Genomic DNA, 19,788 nt, shown 5'->3' with positions numbered 1-19,788 from the left:
AGTTTAGCAAAAATGCTACAGATCCAAACACCACAGAACAGGTTTGATTTCAGCTTTCTGTCACTCCAGTACCAGCAGCTCGAATTTTGCTCTCTGACATTGTTTCATCTACACTTGTGTCAGCTGAGCACTAGTCAGAATCAAACCTGTACTGTGGTGTGCGACACTGTTTGGGTCTGAAGCCTGCTCCCTAAGTTAATGTTAAGTTAGCCAGTCAAGCTACAGATCCAGAACAGGTTTTCTTTGCCTTTCTGTCCCTTCAGTGTCATTTGCTTGGCTTCACTCCCTCAGACTTGAGTCATTATCATTTACACTTGTGTTAGCGCTATAGACATCCAAATCAAACATCTGTGGTGAGCAGAGCTGTTGTCATGCTGACTAAGCTATTGCCAACTAGCTTCTCTCTCCTAGTTAGCAGCACTGTCTAATGTGTATTCATTCAGACGGCATAGCATTTATTGAACAATGACTTGAAAATAGTTTACTGTTTTCACTTATGTTATTCTTGTAAGCAAGCAAAATGTTTTTTTGTTTTTTTTTAATGACAAAATTTTCTTTCAAAAAAGAAAAAAGTGCCATTTCTGAGCGTAAATAAAATTCTAATTCAGTATAAACATAAAATTAACTTTTGTAAAGCCTTTTTTATGTAAAGCCTAACTTATAAAGCCTTATCTGTCTGTCTGTCTGTCTGTCTGTCTGTCTCTGTCTATCTAAACCTCATGTTTTAGTGACTATGTTAAACTGGTGTTTTTGCTGTAGTATAAAACAGTGAGTGAAACTGTACAGTACATACAAAGACTGGCAAGCATTTTTCCAACTATTGTAGCTGTTTCTGCAGTTCTCCCTCATATTTGGATGGTGGATCATTCTTAACACAGCAGGGACAGTGGCAGTGTTATGGTAGCGTGTGTGCTGCCTCTATGAATGTATTGGGCATAGCAATGTTACTGGATTACTGCTATGCAGAGGGTAGTTCTGTGGTCAGGAACCATTGATGGAGGACTAAGGAATGGCCAACATAAACTGCATCAGCAGATGGGCTACAGACTCTCACTGTACACCACAAGGAAGGTGTTCCTAGTAAAGTGCCAGTGAGTGTATTAATCTTCATTTGGCACCTCCTGCCACTCAGCTCATTTCAGGGCCCTGTAGAGCTGAACATCAGTCTTAGAAAGTGATATTTGAGCCGTTCACAATTTTTAGGTATGACTAAGCGCTCATACGTAGCAGTGTATTTATAGATCAGGCTAAAGCTGCATTGACTCAGAGTGGTATGTCGTGTTGTAGTTGAGTTAGGAGTGCAGACTCAGCACGTTTTATTTATAAAAGTGGACTTTAGCAGGATCTGTGCCAGATAGAGCAAAAGTGCCACCGTGGACACCCACATATACACATACACACACACACACACAACTAAATACAAATTGGGTTCTTGTCTTTTGCACGCATCCCATTTTCAAACATCAAAAGGCTCCCAACAAGACCCTGAAACTCTCGCACACATCCAACAAGACCCTGAAACAAGACTCTCTCTCTCTCTCTCTCTCTCTCTCTCTCTCACTCTCACTCTCACTCTCACTCTCACTCTCACTCTCTCACACACACATACACACACACAAATTGCTCAATTGCAGCAAATGTGTTTTTCGGGAGCAACAATTCTTAATGTTACACAATCATTATCAGTCTTTGGGACACATGTACTTCAAAACAGTGACGTCTAACTGCTCACCATGAGGCCACGAGGGACAGGGTGTGGTTAGAAGAGGGTAGGCCTAATGACTAAAACTGTGTTTCAGCAGTGACATAAAAACGTTTTTTTTTTTTTTTTTTTTTATGATGGTTTTTGAATTAAATTTGTGATCAATCTGATAATTTGATTTTAATAGAACTCTCTTTCTTTAAAAAGGTAAAATTGAGGGTTTATGGTTTGGAACCTCCAAATAGAAAATGTTTTTTTGTTTGGTTTTTTTTTCCCCCTCTATGCTATGCCACCTTATTAACTAATATAGTTATATGCAGTATAGGCCTGAGTAAAAGGGTGGTTGATAATTTACAAGTAGCTCTAGCTGGAAAGGTGGTAAGTAATGTCTATTAAAACAACAGGTGAGGTAGTTTTTTTTTTAAATGCTGGTATACTGATTATTATGTCATTTTTTAAAGATTTTCATAAACAGTTAATGATTAAAAAACAAAAATAGAACAAAGTAGGTCTAAAATGCAGCGGACCATGTGTATTGGGGTGTGTGTTGGGGCCATTGTTGTTGATGTCACTAGAACTAAAAATATATGCTAGTTATTTTTAGATATCTCCCAGGCCTAAATAAAAAGTTTGGGCACCCCTGGTAAAATTATATTTTGTCGATTTTCTAAGTGAAAAGTTAACATATCCTCTACAGAAAACACAGTTCTTAATACACATTTTTTTTGTGTATTCGCTGAATTTAACACACTGTCACAAAAGTTGTGGCACATTCTATATTTTATGTTTATTTTATGTGTTAAACTCAGCAAATAAATCGAGATGTGCACTGAAAATGGCAGAAAATTGAAAAGTTTGATCTCCGGAGAGGATGTCAGCTGTTTTCACTTGTATAACTTGAGCGGGGGTGTTCAAACTTTTGCATATGAATATATACACAGAGCTACAGAATACAAGTCCATACCTACATTTGTCCCTGTCAGAGCTCAGATAAGGTTGCCTGTCTGAGATCACTACTGAATTATTTAGGGTTGCCACAGCGATGTGCATGGTAACCACACTCGGCAGTGTGGATTCAAGAGAGTGTGTGGCAGTGTGTCGGTATGTGAATGGCAACTGAAGCCTTAAGCCTCAAGAAGTGTGAGAATACATGAAATAGTGGGAATGTTTGCGAGAGAGTGTTAGTGTGTGAAGGATGGAGAGTGGGAGAGCAAGTGAGTGACATTGAAAGTTGTGGATGTTGGTTTTATATTGCAAATGAAGCATTTTTTAAATTCATTATTTCTGTGATGTCACAAAAACCAACACATTTACATAAATCAGCCTATAGCAGTCTAACTCTGCCCACTTACACTGAAGTCAGAACAGAGCTCATTTACGTATATTAGTCCCAAAGGCACAGTAACAAGGGATAAAAAGAGGTTGGAAATATTCAAGTAAAAATGAATTATGACTGGTTTGGTTCATAAAACCACACCAACATTTTAAGGGGATCTCAGAAGGAGAAAATAAAATGCAAGAAAAATGTGTGATGGAATTAGGGGTTACTATGGTTTCATCTTTGGTTTGTCCAGTGGTTGGTGCTTCAGAAGTCTTTTTGTTATGTTTAATGTTTTCTTAATGATGGGGGCTGTTCTTAGGACCAGGCTGTGCGGTCATTGACTGAGTGTAATCAGTTTCTGTGGTCCTGTTTCTTTGATGTGTGTGTGTGTGTGTGTGTGTGTGTGTGTGTGTGTGTGTGTGTGTGTGTGTGTGTGTGTGTGTGTGTGTTTGCGCACGCATGTGTGTGGGAGAGAAAGAGAGATCGTTCACTGGTCTTGCTTTTACTCCACCCGCAGTAAATGACAGACCTCCAGTACTGGACCCTGAAAATGTTTATTCAGCTCTCTTCTGTTTCGGCCTTTCCTCTCTTGGTTTTTAAATCTAGCCTTTCATCAGTTTTTTCTTTCTGCAGTTCATTTACGGCCATCCCTGTTAAACAGAACAGTCGGCTATTCTGCTATAGTCTTCTTGGTTGATTACAACCAGTCAGTTTACAAATTTCATTGAATTATTTATTTGTTTTTTGTTTTGTTTTTGTTTTGTTTTGTTTGCAAGCAAATTATACTTGAGTCTGTAGATGTTTTGGCAAATCCTTGCTGTTGTAGCAAGAAATGTTTTCAGGAGAAATGTGGGGGGGGGCATTCTTTTAATGTACATTAATGTATTAAGTATTTTTAGACTATTTCTATTTCATACATTGAACAGTCAAGGACAACTACATTTTCTGTGCTTTTTTGTTTTTACTGTAGTGTGTAAACATTAAATTTTGATAAAGTATCTTTCACTCTCTAGTCAATAGAATCTGTAAATGGAAAGCAAAAATGACCCATTTTGAGATCATTGTTTTTGTGAAGTCATTAAAACCTTTACTTAAATCAGCCTGTTCCACAGTCATCTCACATTGAAGTTATAAGGAGAGTTTCAGCCTGGACTGCTTTTTGAGTAAGAGAACAATACAGGGCAGTTAATAAGAACAGAGCTCATTTGTGTGTGTGTGTGTGTGTGTGTGTGTGTAATATATATATATATATATATATATATATATATATATATATATATATATATATATATATATATATATATATATATTTATATACACACACACTATTATATTATAATTTTATATTTTCTATTTTATACTATATATATATATATATATATATATATATATATATATATGCTGTGAGTCTCCCTGTACAGTCTGAATTATAAGTCAGTGGTGTTGAGTCATGTTTTACAGAGGTTTTTTGGACCACGTGATGTGTCTTTATGTATTATCGTCATACACAGACTCAAAAAGAATGTAACCAAGTTTTGTAAACAAGACTGGTTTTGACAGCTCTTTCAGCACTCACAATCATCAGATTCACGGTCAGGAAAGGAGTCTGAGGCACAACTTACAACTTCCTCCACATTCCCAAATCTTACGTAGTGCAACTTTACGTGGGCCTCAGGAACAAACGAAAAGTGTTGGATTTGAGTAGATTCAATTTTTAAATGTAAAACTATTACTGCACTGAAACTACGTAAACTACACTATTTACAAGGAAGTAGAATCTGACACACTGTAATTGTAGCACTTATAAAAGCCCAAGTATTTTTATATGTGAACAAAAATATATTCATACTAGTAATTTTACAGGACAATAACGTTTTATGTAAGATTTCATGCCGAGCTTTTGTAGAGCATTTCCATTGGTCCATTCCATGAGAGAAAGAGAGACAGAGTGAGTCTGTGTATGTATATTTATGGAGGGCAGAATAGAGGGCCAAATTAACCTCGTATTGGCCCCCTCCATCTCTCTCACACAGTGTGTGCAGATGGAGCTGCTCTGTAGTTCTGTACTGATGATGACTGATTGGACAGCAGTGTCCTTTGCACAGAGAGAGAAAGAGAAGAAGTGCAGTGTGTGGGGTGTATGAAATGAACACGGCTAGAAAGTGTCAGTGTGTGAGAAAGACCGAGAGATCTGGCTCCATTAGTGTGCTCTCGCTCTCTTTCTCACACACAGACACACCAATTATTTTGTCATTGTGATTGCAATTGAGGTCTCCAACTAATCACAACTGTATTTGTGTGTTGAGCATCCTAATCAATCACAGACCTTCCACATTTCATTCATTGTCTATTTGTGTGTGTGTGTGTGTGTGTGTGTGTATCTCTGAGTGCGAGTGTGAAAGAGATGAATGTTGTGTGTACAGTGAGGGGAAAACCAGTATTTGTTATTTAATGTATATCCACATCACATTTACACACACAGTTTTTTTTTTTTTTTTTTGTTTTTTTTTTACTTATAACTACTAACTATTGTATGTGTTCATAAGCATAAACAGAAATGTTTCAAACCTGACAGCAGCAACAGTAAGACATTTTTAGCTTTTTGCAGTGTTGTGGTTCAATTTTTGGTTCATTCATATTGGCAAACCATCATTAATTCCCCAAGGTTATGAGGGTCCCTCTGATGAACTCACAATTTCAAAATCCTCAGTTGTCCTCTAATGTGTCAGGATACATCGATCTAAGTTTGTCTGTGAGTGAGGAAGGAGAGCAGAACGATGTGGCACAAGTATAATACATTTGCTATTGTATGTTTAATCTATGTAAGCCCTGACTTCACCCATACAATTTTCAGTGAGTACTGGGCCAATAAAAGGATTATGATTCTAATTCCACATTGACTGCAGCTCGTCAGGCTTTGCTTTGTGTTAGGATGTTAGGATGTGTGAGGAGAGTGATATCATTCATCCAGAGACAGCCCAGTAAAATCTCCTCCATTCACTGACCTTCTACTTTGTGATTCTGTCCGTCGGAATGACCAGTAAACCGCTTTTGTTAGATTCCCTGTAGTTCAGTGGGAGATGTGAAAGCGCCCCCTGCTGGCTGGTTTAGCTTTAAAGTCTATCTGAAATCAAAATTGGCCTTTTCAGTTCCTGTCCCTGGTTCCTGTCCCTGGCATATTAAACACAGTTCATCACATCATTTAAAAGACAGAATTCCTTTTTTCCTGTAATCTTCCATCAAAACAGTGACTTTTAATCATGTTCTGATTTTTGATTGTGTCACCTGCATCAGATTGTGTCACGTGCATCAGTGGGCAAAATAATATTAACCAATAATATCATCTTTCACCCCCTTCTATAGCCCCCGCTATTGTCGAGAGAATGCTCAGCTAACTCAGAGACCTCCCTAACACCGTAATACCACTCGGAATACGTCACTGTACAGAAGGAAATCTGTTTACACAAAAACTGTTTGTGCTGGAAAAAAGTATAACTGGAAAAGTGTTTACACTGAACAACCATATATCTAAAAATACTATTTGCACTACAAGCGGTTGGAAAACATTATGCTATAAAACAAATTGTACTAAAACCGGTTTAATTGGAAAACTGTTTACATGAACTATTTGCATTAAAATTTAATCTCTAAAACTATATTAATGGGAAAAACATTTGCCCTGAAACTGTTCACAGCAAAAAACTATATAATAAAACTATTTTCACTGTAAAACTGTTTTGCTGAAAAACTGTTTACGCTGAATTATTGTTTACACTGAAAATCATTAAGTTGAAAAATTGTTGTGCAAAAAAAAACCCTACCAGACTTAAACATTGACTGCATTCCTGTTTTGTTCCTTCATTTCTCAGGAGGTCGAGGGGAGAATGGCAGCCCCATCATCATCTTCCCAGAGTTCCCTGCGTTCAGTGAGCTGCAAGAGCAGGAGTTTCACAATGTGCTGACATACCTGACCAGCGTGCCCAGGTGTGTTTTTCTATCACAAGTGCATGCACGCCTGAATGAGTTGTGTTTGAGCCGTGTGTGACTTTCAAACATGAAACGATATTTTGTTGTACACAACTATGGCAAAGTTTTGTTGAAGATGTGGTTGGTGTCTGAGTTTTGCTTCTTTAGTTTTATGCTAAAGCTATGACAAAAAATGTAGCTAAGAAATAATAGAGGTTTATGTTCACACATTGTTCTTCACACATTCATCTCAAAAAACCAAGCACACATACTAAAAGCCAATGGGCTTTCTCTTGTCAGTCTTATGTGTCATATCTGACAGTATAATGATGATATGAATATCTTGGAAAATGTAAACACCAAACTTTAGATGCCAAAACTTTTGGTGGTAATCAACTGCATTTAGTGTGGAGGGGAACAGTAAATGTAATTTTTTGCCAAATTGTCTTTAACTGTAACAGTCCAAACTAAACTGTAGCCCACAATGTCACTGTCATCAAGTTTTCAATTGGTATTATTTTTGTCCTTATCTTACTGCAGCCCCAGAATTAGTTAGAGGCATATAGTTTATAATAGTTGTCATTTTCCTCATTTTTGACTCACTTATGCAAGCCATCAGCTGAAAGCAGCCAGTAGCAGTCTACCCAGACATGAATCTCTCATGCTAAATCATAGGTTTATTTCATCTATCTGCATGTAAGGACACCTTACTGTACATATTGCACTTTTTGAACACCTTATTGCACGTCTTGCATGTCTGGACACTCCACACTTAGTCACTTCAGACACTTTTTTAAAAATCATTTAAGAAATATTGCTTGTGTTTAGCCTTTTCTGTCTCTCAGCGACACAGAGAAACTTGCTCATGCATTTCTTTCAAGCAGACTTGACTACTGTAATGCTCTTTTTACCTATGAGAACTATATATCTCCTACACTCGTACAAAATGCAGCAGCGTGCATCCTAACAAAAACAAAGAAAAAAAAAGACAGATCACATCACTCCCGTTTTGAAAGAGCTGCACTGGCTGCCTGTATCATTCAGGATAGATTTCAAGGTTCTGCTACTTAGTCTTTTAAAGCTCAAAACAACCTAGCACCTGCTTACATCACAGAGCGTCTGTCTGTTGTTCCGGCACGTAATCGAAGATCTGCAGGTAGTGGCCTCTGTACAGACACCCTCTGTAAAATACAGAAAACATGGAGAGGCCTCTTTCAGTTAGTATGCTTCTAAACTGTGGAACTCAATTCCACCTTTTATTTGACAGTCAAGCTCAGTACTCACTTTTAAGAAGCACCTAAAAATGTATCTCTAAGTTAGCGGTCAGTTAAATTAAATTAAAACTGAACGTCTCTGTTTATCTTGTAATTTAATCTTTTTCATTTTCTTCCAGTTCTAATTAAATGCTAATGATCTCTTGTATAACTAAATTTCATCACCTGTCTTTAAAGCACTTTGAGCTTCCACCGGCGTGAAAAGTGCTATATTAATAAAATGATTATTAGAATATTATTATTATTATTATTACTTTATTTCAGCACCAATATATGCACATATTTATTCAGTATTGTCATTATATGATGTTACGTATGCCTCCTTGTACATTCATTATTGCACTGCCTTTTTTATCTCCGGTTATAGATTGTCTGTCTGTCTGTCTGTCTGTCTGTCTGTCTGTCTGTCTGTCTGTCTGTCTGTCTGTCTGTCTGTCTGTCTGTCTGTCTGTCGATCTAAACATGTCATGATGTAGGCCTAAACTAATAAACATAATTGATAATCATAATAATTGAGCCTTAAATTGAAAATACTAGTAATTACATTAGTTATAATAATAAGATTTCAGCAGTTAGTCTAACATCTGCCCAGTATCAAACGACCTACAACCTGGAATCACTGCTGAAAGTCCTTAACTGGAATTGTACTGTTTCATTCTATTTTCTATTCTAGAGCCTCCACAGAATATTTTGCACTTTAAAGACAATGTGTTCTCATTCTGTTGAGAGAACAGCGAGTTACTGTAAGGAATTAAAGTTGTAGTGTGGTTGTAGTAGGTTATATTAGCCACAGTCCTGCCAGCAGAGGTCACTGAAGGTTCGGCTTTTCCAGCAAGGCCTTTAAAGCTTTGCATATTCACACTAAATCATTAATATTCACATCAATAATTAAGCAGATCATGCTGGGTTTAGTTGCACTTGGTGAGCGAGATCACGTTTTTTGTTTAGATTTGTAGTTAAGGATTTCAGCCTCCTGCTCCAATGAGAGAGCCTGCACACTGAATTTGATCTATATTTGCTTCATAAATGAGTGTGTTTGATATTTAATCGCTAAATGCTAAACAGTTGACTGGTGCATAGGGTCATAGCTTAATTATATGTTTGGCTTCAGTGTGAAGAGAAATCCCTTTTCTTTTCTCTCTCTCTCTCTCTCTCTCTCTCTCTCTCTCTCTCTCTCTCTCTCTCTCTCTCTCTCTCTCTCTCTCTCTCTCTCTCGGGAGTTGGGGGCAGTGAAAGGAGAGAGAGGGGGGAGAGTGAAGGTGAAGCAGACAGGAGGAGGGAGGTTCTAATTGCCTGAGGTCTCAGAGTAGCATGCTGATGTGGATTTAATTTGGTGGTTCTTAGCTAAATGACTCTTCTAGAAAAGGACTTTTGGGGGTTGGTGGGGTATCAGTGAAAGAATGCCACCACTTTGCATGCTAATTGACTTTGCTACTTCGAGTTTGAGGGAATGCGTATTTTTAACATTTATGCTAATTTCCGTGTGTTTGTAGAGTAATTACAGTAAAGAGGTTGATTCTTACATTTTAGGCTCATTTTTGTATTTTGTTATTCATTAACTAGATAATCAGAATAACAAACCTCTTAACTGTTTACCACTGTTAAAATCAATGTTCATTGAAATATGACAAAGTGCTCGCTTCTATACTGTTTTGTTTTTCTGAGTGAGACACTATCAGGAAGATAGCTGAGCGTTTTCTCTCAATGATCAGTGATGTTAGAATTAAACGGCCCGTCATGGAAACTTTTTTGATCTATCATGAAAACAGTATTGAAGTTAAAAACGTACTGCTCGTTCCTCAGCCCATATAGTACAAATATGGAAAATAAACTTCCTAAAACAGCCAGCTTTCACTTCATGGTTTTTGTGATGCCACAAAGAACCCACACATTTACATGTTTCCACCAATGCAGCCTACATCAGTTTAGCCCCATGCTGAAGTTGGAAGGAATATCTCAGCCTGGACTGCATTTTGAATAAAGCACAACACATGGCACAGTAACTAAAACGCCTTGCTAAGGGATAAAGAGAACCTGGTGATCATGTCATTATGAATTATGAATGTGTTTAGTGCATAATCTCATACAAACATTATAAGTGGATGTCAGTGTAAATAAAGAAAATACAAGAATAATGTAGAATATGAGCCCTTTTAATATTGCTTTTTTCTTTAGTGATGTAATCAGAAAAAAATGTTTTAGAGGCAAGTGACTACCCTTTAATTAAAGATTATGGGAAACCAAGCATTTTGTCTTTTAAATTATATAAGATGAATTGTACTTAATATGATAATGAACTTACAAAGTAAAAAAAAATTGTCTTTAAATCTACAATGCCTTCCACGCAAGAAATGCAAAACATGTATGAGTACATTATGATGCATCGATCTGCTAGAATTGTTTAGAATTTATTTTAATGCTATTCAGTAATATATGCACTCATATTTTTGATAAAGTTAACATTTAAGCTTTTTTAAAACATAGAAATCCTCCCCATAAAGCTTTCTTTATTATTTTTATTGTTTAAAAATCAGCTATTCTCTTTTTTTCAATGTTAAATCCACTCAAAAGAAGAAAAAAATTGTACAAATTTTGAAGAAATTTGAGAGAAAATGGGATGATGCATTAAATTTTTTTTTTTTTTTTTAAAGAATCATAATCGTACGATCGTCTTGATAAGGCCAAGGATTTGCATCCTTATTCCAAACCAAACAGCACAGAGAGCACAAAGCACTCCCCCCTTAACTGTTTGAATAGAGGTTAATAATGTGTAATCAGTTGAAGCAGGTCTAAGATTGGAGCACATCCTCAGTGCTGGAGGCTGTGATGGTCCTGCAGTGCTGAAGCTTTGGAAAGCATGGCCACTCTTACTGATGGGAAAAACCGCATCCGCTCTTCAGCCCCTCCTCCTCTGCCTTCCCTCTTTCTCTCTGTCTCTCTCTGTCTTTCTGTTCTCCCTCCAACAGGGCAGTGGAGTGTGGGGAATGGCAGGATAGGGAGAAAGAGAAAGGAGGGGTAAGAGAGGGGGAGTCAAACAGGAGGGAAGCGAGAGAGAGGAAAAAGAAATGAGCTCATTTCTTTAAGAGGAGGAGGAGAGGGTATTTATGATATAGAGAGGCAGTGGCTCCCTGCCCCCCCATGTAGTGCACCACAAAATATGCCTGTATGTACTATAGGGAGGCATTTGCGTGGCAGTGAAACCTACAAGCATCCACAAGTTACCAGCTTTGCTAAGCAGAACCTGCCCATTAAAAATCACCATATAAAACAGTCCCTCCTTCCAGCCCTCCATATTAGCAATTCAAGTGAGCCTGCAGGCTGCGGTGTCCGTCAGGGTAGTTCTGTGCTGTGATTGGCTGGCAGGGAGCACCTGATGCCGCAGGATTGGATGAGGGATTGAGCGCGGAGGCAGCCGTAAACAGAGGGAGCTCCAGCAGTGCTGAAAGAGAGAGAGAGAGAGAGAGAGAGAGAGAGACACATGCATACATACACACTGAAGGAAGGCCGTTTTGCGGATTTTGCCGAGACCAGCAAACAACACTGCTTCCACGTAAGGACATCATAAGGACTACAGGCTTTCTTCAAGCTGAACTGCTTCATTGTTTTTGGCTGAAATAGTGGATTCCTTAAGGTGACTGTTGTAACCATGGCGATGCAGCTCAGTGCTGCTGAAGGAGCTAACAACCGCTTTCCATAGTGATGGATGTAGCAACCAGCTCAGCATCTCTACACCGTGTCGCTACGGTTACGATCTGGACTAAGAGACCTCCCTGTATGTGTATGTGTGTGTGCGCACATGTGGGTGTGTGTTCATTATAGGCGATAACATGGCTCCCAGACATGTGAATAGGCTTCTTGATTGTGTTGTAGGAGAATATCTGGTGATATTTGGAGTCTTTAAGATTGCCCTGCAGTATGGCAGTATGGAGGCTGATTATGTATGTGTTCAAATGGAATACAGTATACTGTGCATCTATTTCATATGACTTTACATACAAATAGTGTGCTACATATGTCTTTATAATGGAATGCAGAATACTACTGTAATCTGTTACACAGGCCTTTAAAGAGGAATGGTGTGAACTAATGCAGTCTAAATATGCAAAGAGACTACTGTTGAAATATATATCTGCTTAGTTACAAATTCTTGTGTTTAACAACAAATACAGTATGATGCTGTGGTCTGTTAAACACACACACATATATAATATTACAGTGCATTAGGGTTTGAATGGGAATTTGCAGAAGTGTAAGATTCCAATATTTGGACAAATATGTTGAATTATGAATATTTGTTTATTTGTTATGTAGACTTCGATGTCAGGTGGTATCTTGTTTTATGGGTAAAATTCAGGCTAACAGTGTTGTGTGTATGTGAGGGAGAGAGAGAGGGATAAATGTGCTGCCATAGTGACCATGTTGCTTTGCTTCGTAGCCTCAGTGCATCAGGAGTTGGCTTCATCCTGGTCATCGACCGAAGGCAAGACAGATGGGCATCGGTGAAGGGAACACTACTGCGCATCGCGGTGAGTATAACACCCTGAATGTGTGTCAGCAGTTATACATACAAACACACTCATTCTTTTGATATACAGTACTGTGCAAAAGACAGAGACCACCCTTAATTTATATTTCCAGTCAAAACAGTCATCAAGTACAATTATTTTTATTTTGATCATATTTTATTTGGAGATATTTCTGAGGAGATTAGATATAACAGAATTCATTTGCACAAGGAAGAAGAAAGCTCAAAGAAAATGAAGACAAAAGAAGAGTTTCTAAAACTGTGAATTTGAAGTGATTCAAATATACAGGGAAAATGGGAGTCCTAACAACCATGCAAAACCGCTTATTAGATCACCATCAGATAATCAGTTCTTAAAGCTTGCATCTTTGAAAAACAGGAGAAAATCAACATACATTCTAGCTTCATATCAGATCACAGGTGTTTGTCCATCCTTCTGCTTTCAGCACTGTGAGTCTGTAAGGATGTGTAGCTGTCAAAAAGCCCTTACTAAAAAAAGAAAATAGACCAAAAAAAAGCCAAAAAGTAGCCCATTTGAATAAAATCTACAAATCAAACAAAGAAGCTGCTGGTGTTCTCGGTATAATGGACTGACCTCAGCATCGCTGAATGAGTTTGGGATGACTTGGATAGTGAGAAGCAGAAAGTGCACCAACTTCTAAGATTGAAAAATATTCCTGCCATTGTCTTTGAAAAGCTGAAAGTAAGTCTTCTGAAAAGAGTAGTAGCTGTGATAAGAAAATTCACTAAATACTGAAAAAATACATTTAGCTGTTAAAGCCTCTGTGTAGTTTCTGTTAAATATATGTTTTCTGTTTTTTCCTGACAAAGAAAAAAGAATAATTTGTACTGAATGGTTGTTTTGACTGGAAATGAAATAAATAAAGGGTGGTCTCTGACTTTTGCATGAGTGCGGTTTTTAAATATATACAAAGCAGCAGTGGTTGACAGGTATGTGCTCTAGGCATTGTGTGTGCTGAGTTTTCAGTGTTTCCATGTTATTCAGAAGAGAAAACAAATTTCTTGCTTCTTTTTATAGACACTCTTAATATTTCATATCTAGTCTGTGCCACTCAGAAAAGCTACTGCACTCCAGGCCAGTTTCCATACTCAGTTTTCCATACCAGGCTCAGACTAGACTGCACTGTCGGTAAGGCACTGAAAAGCCTTCAGAGTACAGACTCTGGCTTAAATGATGTCTAAGTTTGTGAGTCATAAACAGGTCAACAAAGGCCATCAGAGGAGGTGACATAACACCATTAAGAAAAAGTGGCGGTCAGTCTACATTTTCTTTCTGTGCCTCACCTGAGTGGAATTCTCTTCACTCTGACTGAAGAAGTTTGACAACCACTGATCTATTTTCCAAACTCTGACAAAACATTGACTGTTAATGTCCTGCTTTAAGCGCTTGATGTTCATTTAATACATTAAATGAACTTGCTGAGTAGAACTGATGTGCTATTATGCTCTGTCTGTATTGAAGGTGTGGACTGTTTGCTGTGGTTAACTTTGCTGTGGTCAGTATGGGTGGTCATAATGTTTCATCATGTTTTGGCTTTCTTGGTCCAACTCTCAGTGGGCCTCTTTCAGTTGACAACAAATGTAGTGACCACATGGGGTATTCCAGCGGGGCCTTTTGGGAGTCTGTGCGTGTGTAGCCAGTTAGTAGGGGAGAGGTCACTGGGCTAATCTGATTATCAGCGTTTACTGGATCAACTCAGAGAAACTCTGCTGTAGTGATGATTGCACTTTAAGCTAATTGAGTGAATATACATCACAAGAAATTACAGAAATGTCCACACTGTTGTGGTAAACATGAGCTAAAATGATTTTGTTTTTGAGAAGTTTGTACATTTTCCTCTTTGAAAGGTTAGAATTCTCTCATTTTCAGTGTAAAATGAAGTGCATAAAGAGCAAACACATTTCCTTAGCTTTGATGCTAATTTTAGCCTAATGGTTTGCTGAAACAAGGGTGCCAAAAATTCTGGAGTGCACTAATGTAATCTCTTGGGACCTTATAGTAACTGCATATCGCTCATCTCTTCACACTGTATACCCCAATTCAGCGTGGAAACCAAGTAAATGTTACTGTTGTACTCATTGTAGTTGTCTGTGATGCTAGTCATGATGCTAACACAAGCTAGTCTGGTTGTACGTTAGTAACGTGCAGGACTGCTAAAACTTTAAAAAACCTTATTCTTTCACAGCATAAAACAAAGAGAGGACAAAAATCAGTATTTGATGCTTCTTTAATCATTTTTGTCACTAGTTTTAGCAAAGAAATATATACATTAGCAGACATCTCTTATGCTAACAGCATTAGCTCATGTGCAGTAGAATGAATTGGAGAAGTCTGGTCTAGCAAATAGCCTGAATACACAGCGAATTTAATTAAGTTTGACTTAATTTCATTATTCAATTAGAGCAAATTGCAGACATCAGCTGATCTAGCCAATCTGCATTTTAAACTGAAAGTGACTATTGATAAAGAGCACTTGGCTTGGCTTAGAGTTGTCATATCGACTAAAATTTGACATGGAAGTGTTTAACTACTGAAACAGGGACTCGGTGTTGCGTTCATAAATGACCAGGTCAGAATAGCAAGTATTGTATTATAATCGCTGATGGTAAGTATTAACATTAACTAGGACAGTGTTTGCTGATCCTGGTCCTGGATTACTACTGCACTACACATTGCTGTTCAAAGGTTTTCATTAAAAATAAACCAAGTTTTGTTGCTCTATAAAATTCTATTCTATAAAATTCTAAGATTCTATTGTGATTCATGACAGCTATATCATTATAAAACTTTGTAAAATTTTTGAACATTGAATACTGATTCCTTAAGGAAGAGAAAATGTTAGCCAGATTGAACGTTATATAACACTGAGAATTAATGCCATGCGTTGGTTAAAAAAGTGGCAAACAAATTTTATGGCAGACAATTTATCAACAGTTGTTTATAGTATATTAGTCATTTTATTTATCAATCAGTAGGAGTTCGTGTGTTTCTCTGCAATAAACCATCAGAACACTCTGAATGACTTTGTTTACATCTGAATCATTGAATTTTGCATTTTTTGTAATTGATAGAGTTCCTCTTTAAATGTAACACTTAAAATATCTCTTGCTTAGTATGTGCTGTATGAATGATTATGGAATTAAATAACAGAAGTTATTAATAAAAAGTGATTGTAAACTTCTGTTCTACAGGTCCCATTTTAAACTCATGAAGGGCTTGTAAAGTAGAGTCAGGTTAGAGAAACAGTGGAATTGCAGTACAGAGTTCCTTTAAAGCCTGTGTGTGGAGCTGCTGAAGTAACCTTCAGATGTCCGTTGTCAATGGCAATAACAAAAGCTGTAGTTTTGTGTTAATTATTTTTCTCTCGAAGCTCATTTAAACACTGTTGGAACTGTCAGAAACAGCACTGTCAAACATAGTCAGAAACAGCACTGTTGTTTTGCAGAAAGAAAAAAAAAGTACAGTGTAGTTTGTGTTGCATGTTGACACTGAAACAGAAAAATGTCAGAAGTGCAGACTCGGTCCTGTCAGTACAGAAGGTGAGTGAATCAACTGAATGTATTTCATTGTAAAACTCACATTGTTAATAAATACATAAGTGCAAAACGACAAGGGAAGTGTTAACTAATAAGAGTAAGTGTGAATAGTACTGTGTTGATAGTGACTCTGATGGAGTGCTTTGTCCCAGTGGCTCTGAGTGCCCAGTGTATTAGGTTACTGATTGTTTATAATATTGGGAGGTTGTGCTGTGTGGTGTGCTTAGCTGAGTCTGCAGCAGCGCGTCGTCTGTCTCTCTGCTGGCTGATTCTCTTTCACTCTGAATCTCTTTGTTTTTACTTTTGTAAACACAGCACTGTCTCTGAGAATCTCAGAGCCTGCAGCCATTCACACTCATTACGGTACTCGGACACTTCCTCTCTCCCTCTTTCCTCTTCTCTCATTTCTCTCTCTCTCTCTCTCTCTCTCTCTCTCTCTCTCTCTCTCTCTCTCTCTCTCTCTCTCTCTCTCTCTCTCTCTCTCTCTCTGTCTGTCCCTCCCTCCCCCTGGCCTCCTCTTTCTGTTGCTCTTTGTTCTTTCTTTTGTTCGTTCTTTCTTTCCTGTCTCTCTTGCTTCATCTGCCATTTCACACCTGCTCTTAGTCACACATTTAGCTAGAAGTAACAATGTTATTTTCTTTCTCTCTTTCTTGCCTCCTCCTTCTTTCTTTCCCTTTTTATCTCTTTCTTTGTATTTCTGTCTGTGTCCTTTCTCTCTCTCTCTCTCTCTGTCTCTCTCTCTCTCTCTCTCTCTCTCTCTCTCTCTGTTTGTGTGTGCACATATGGCTAATTGGGGATGGTTGTCTGTGGTGCACCTGCTGCTGAAGAAATGATGAGTGTTGTGTTTGAGGAGGAGGTGAGTGTGAGGTGTGTCTGAGGAGGAGCTGAGTGTGAGGTGTGTCTGAGGAGGAGCTGAGTGTGAGGTGTGTCTGAGGAGGAGCTGAGCGTGAGGTGTGTCTGAGGAGGAGCTGAGTGTGAGTTGTGTTTGAGGAGGAGCTGAGCGTGAGTTGTGTTTGAGGAGGAGCTGAGCGTGAGTTGTGTTTGAGGAGGAGCCGAGCGCGAGTTGTGTCTGAGGAGGAGCCGAGCGCGAGTTGTGTCTGAGGAGGAGCCGAGCGCGAGGTGTGTCTGAGGAGGAGCCGAGCGTGAGGTGTGTCTGAGGAGGAGCTGAGTTGAGCACATTTGTTGTTTTAAGGTGTAAAAGCTCAGCTAACAGACAGATTAAAGCAGTGTATGTGGCCTTAATGTTAGCGTGAGCATTTTGTATGTTACCTTTAACATATTCATCTATATTATAAAATAAAATATTGAGTTGTTTCTAAATTCAACAGTATTCATTAGAGACAAAGCCTCTCAACACCCACAGCAGATCACGTGTGAACTGGATTTGTTTCTTATTAATCAATTAGCATTTAAATTATACTGTGATCCACAGCTTTCAGCACCATGGGCCAGTGGACAGCTCCCAGTCACCCTGGTCTGTAGCTCAGACAGAATGCTGCAAGCACCCAAAACAGCCACTTCCAAATCACTTTAGCACATGTTAATGTATGCAAATAGATGCTAATGTATGGTAATTGGACACAGATAAACATCTTCCCCAATTCAGCTAAGGAGTGAATGCTACAAGGACCTGGCCATATCGGAATTACCTTCACAGTTGTGTTGTTTTAGCACCCCCAGCTTTCACACTCCGGCATATAGCGGATTTTTTATGCAAATATGTGTGTAGTATGCATTTTTACATTCTAATGATGATTGTAATACCACAAAAAACCGTGGGACCTCAAGGAAAACAATAAGACAATATAATAACATAGAATATGTGCTCTTTAAAGGTAAAGGTTATTAAATTATTTGGGTTTGCACAAGAAAATCCTTTAATTAGTGCAGAACCTTTATGTAGCTGTTCTTCAAACTTTTTGAAGGTGCCTCACACTCTCGCATTTACAAATAGTTCCTTGATTAACCATCCATTGAAAGGTTCATTAGGGAGCCAAAAGTGGTTTCCTATGTCATCGCTCCAAAGAACCCTTTATTTTTAAGAGTGTACAACAATACACAGGCTACTGCAGCAAATAAATAGTTGTCTGTTGAATATAACGAGTAGCTAATATGCACTCCTCCCTCCCATTTGTTGCTGAAGTGGTTCATTTTGATGACCCTTCTTCATCTGCTAACCTGCTGTTCTGCTCTGGGCTGAATCTTCAGGTCTGGTAGCCTGCAGTGGTTCTTCATCCCCCCATAGTGCTCATAGCTCCCCCCATCCCTGGGGAGGTTATTAAGGGACTACGTCCCGTTTGAAGAAAGGGGAACATGCTCAAACTGAAAGAAGTGTCCTTGCAGGAGTCATGCTTTGATGATACTTTGATGAATATGGCTGGAGGGCCGAATTGAAATGCAGCAGGGCCTCAGAGCATTGCTGAATACAGCAGGAGTGTAAAAATGTCTAATTATAAGGACCTATGCCCAATGTTTCCTGCTGTACACCTTTTTTTTCTTCTCCAACATACACCACCATTTAAAAATTGACAGTCGAATGATGTAGCCTGTAGCAAAGAAGTGTCATGTATATAGCCACTGGACAATGTTTAGAGTTTTATTTACAATTGTTTGTATGTATGAATATTAGTGGCTAGAAGATCAGTTAAAGTAAATGTAACATAACTTCACATTATTGCATCTGGATAACATGGTTTCTTTGAAAATAGCCTTAAATAGAATTTGTTTCCAAAGTAATAACCACCCATTAACTATTTGTAACTAACAAATTGTGTAGTTACTTAATTTTGTTCCAAATATGTGAGTAAATAAACTGTTTTTTATATTTCTTTTCATTGACACATGGAAAAAAGCCCCCCTGCATGTTCCATTAAAAAAAACACAAATAATATAATAATCAGAATAACACCAGGTTTTTATTGTATGTAAAATATATATAAAAAATGAATAGAATTTTATTGATTTTATTTATATATTTTAGTAATGTATATAAGTGAGGAAGATACCAGCTGAACTCCCCTTTACTGATTCACGGTCACTCCATCACTGTCACTCTGTGTAGTGTATAGAGCATTCACTCATGATGACTGGCTGTGGTCCATTGGGTTTAATACACGCTCACTCAGGGCAGAATGGAGTGTAAATAGCGTTGGAGAAGAGTGAGGACAGGGACTGAGGCTCACTGAGCTGTGTTTAACTTTGCGGTTTGAGCAGGTCATGTAGTAGTGGTTTAGGGTCAAAGGTGAGTGGAGAAAGGTCAGAGAAATGAGCTGCAGGTCAGTGGGTTTAAATCCCCTGCCTTTTATTTAGCTGGATATGGTTCAGTTTATTATGAGGAGGCTTAGAGATGCACTTGGTTTAATATAGAAGCTGTTTGTATATGGACAGCGGCTGAATAATAGAATAATATAAACGCTGGAGTACTCGTTTATGTTGGTATTCA

At 38.2% G+C, this 19,788-nt stretch overlaps 1 protein-coding gene across 12 annotated transcripts in view; it reads left to right on the top strand.

Annotated features, from left to right (window-relative positions):
* The window catches only part of mcf2la (mcf.2 cell line derived transforming sequence-like a), a 108,261-nt gene that overhangs the window by 54,728 nt on the left and 33,745 nt on the right, over window positions 1-19,788 (top strand). For 10 of the 12 annotated variants that reach the window (XM_037543512.1, XM_017699051.2, XM_037543519.1 and 7 more), the window contains exons 3-4: window positions 6,893-7,007; window positions 12,699-12,789. In XM_037543512.1, the coding sequence (XP_037399409.1) occupies window positions 6,893-7,007; window positions 12,699-12,789 (206 nt within the window). Of the gene's footprint in view, window positions 1-6,892; window positions 7,008-11,685; window positions 12,036-12,698; window positions 12,790-19,788 lie in introns of those variants that run through there. The other 2 variants (XM_037543518.1, XM_037543517.1) reach the window with 2 other exon arrangements.

Source organism: Pygocentrus nattereri, chromosome 12 (assembly GCF_015220715.1).
Source record: "Pygocentrus nattereri isolate fPygNat1 chromosome 12, fPygNat1.pri, whole genome shotgun sequence".
NCBI lineage: Eukaryota > Metazoa > Chordata > Actinopteri > Characiformes > Serrasalmidae > Pygocentrus > Pygocentrus nattereri.
Note: the sequence above shows the minus strand (reverse complement) of the source record. Positions and strands in the feature narration are given on the sequence as shown.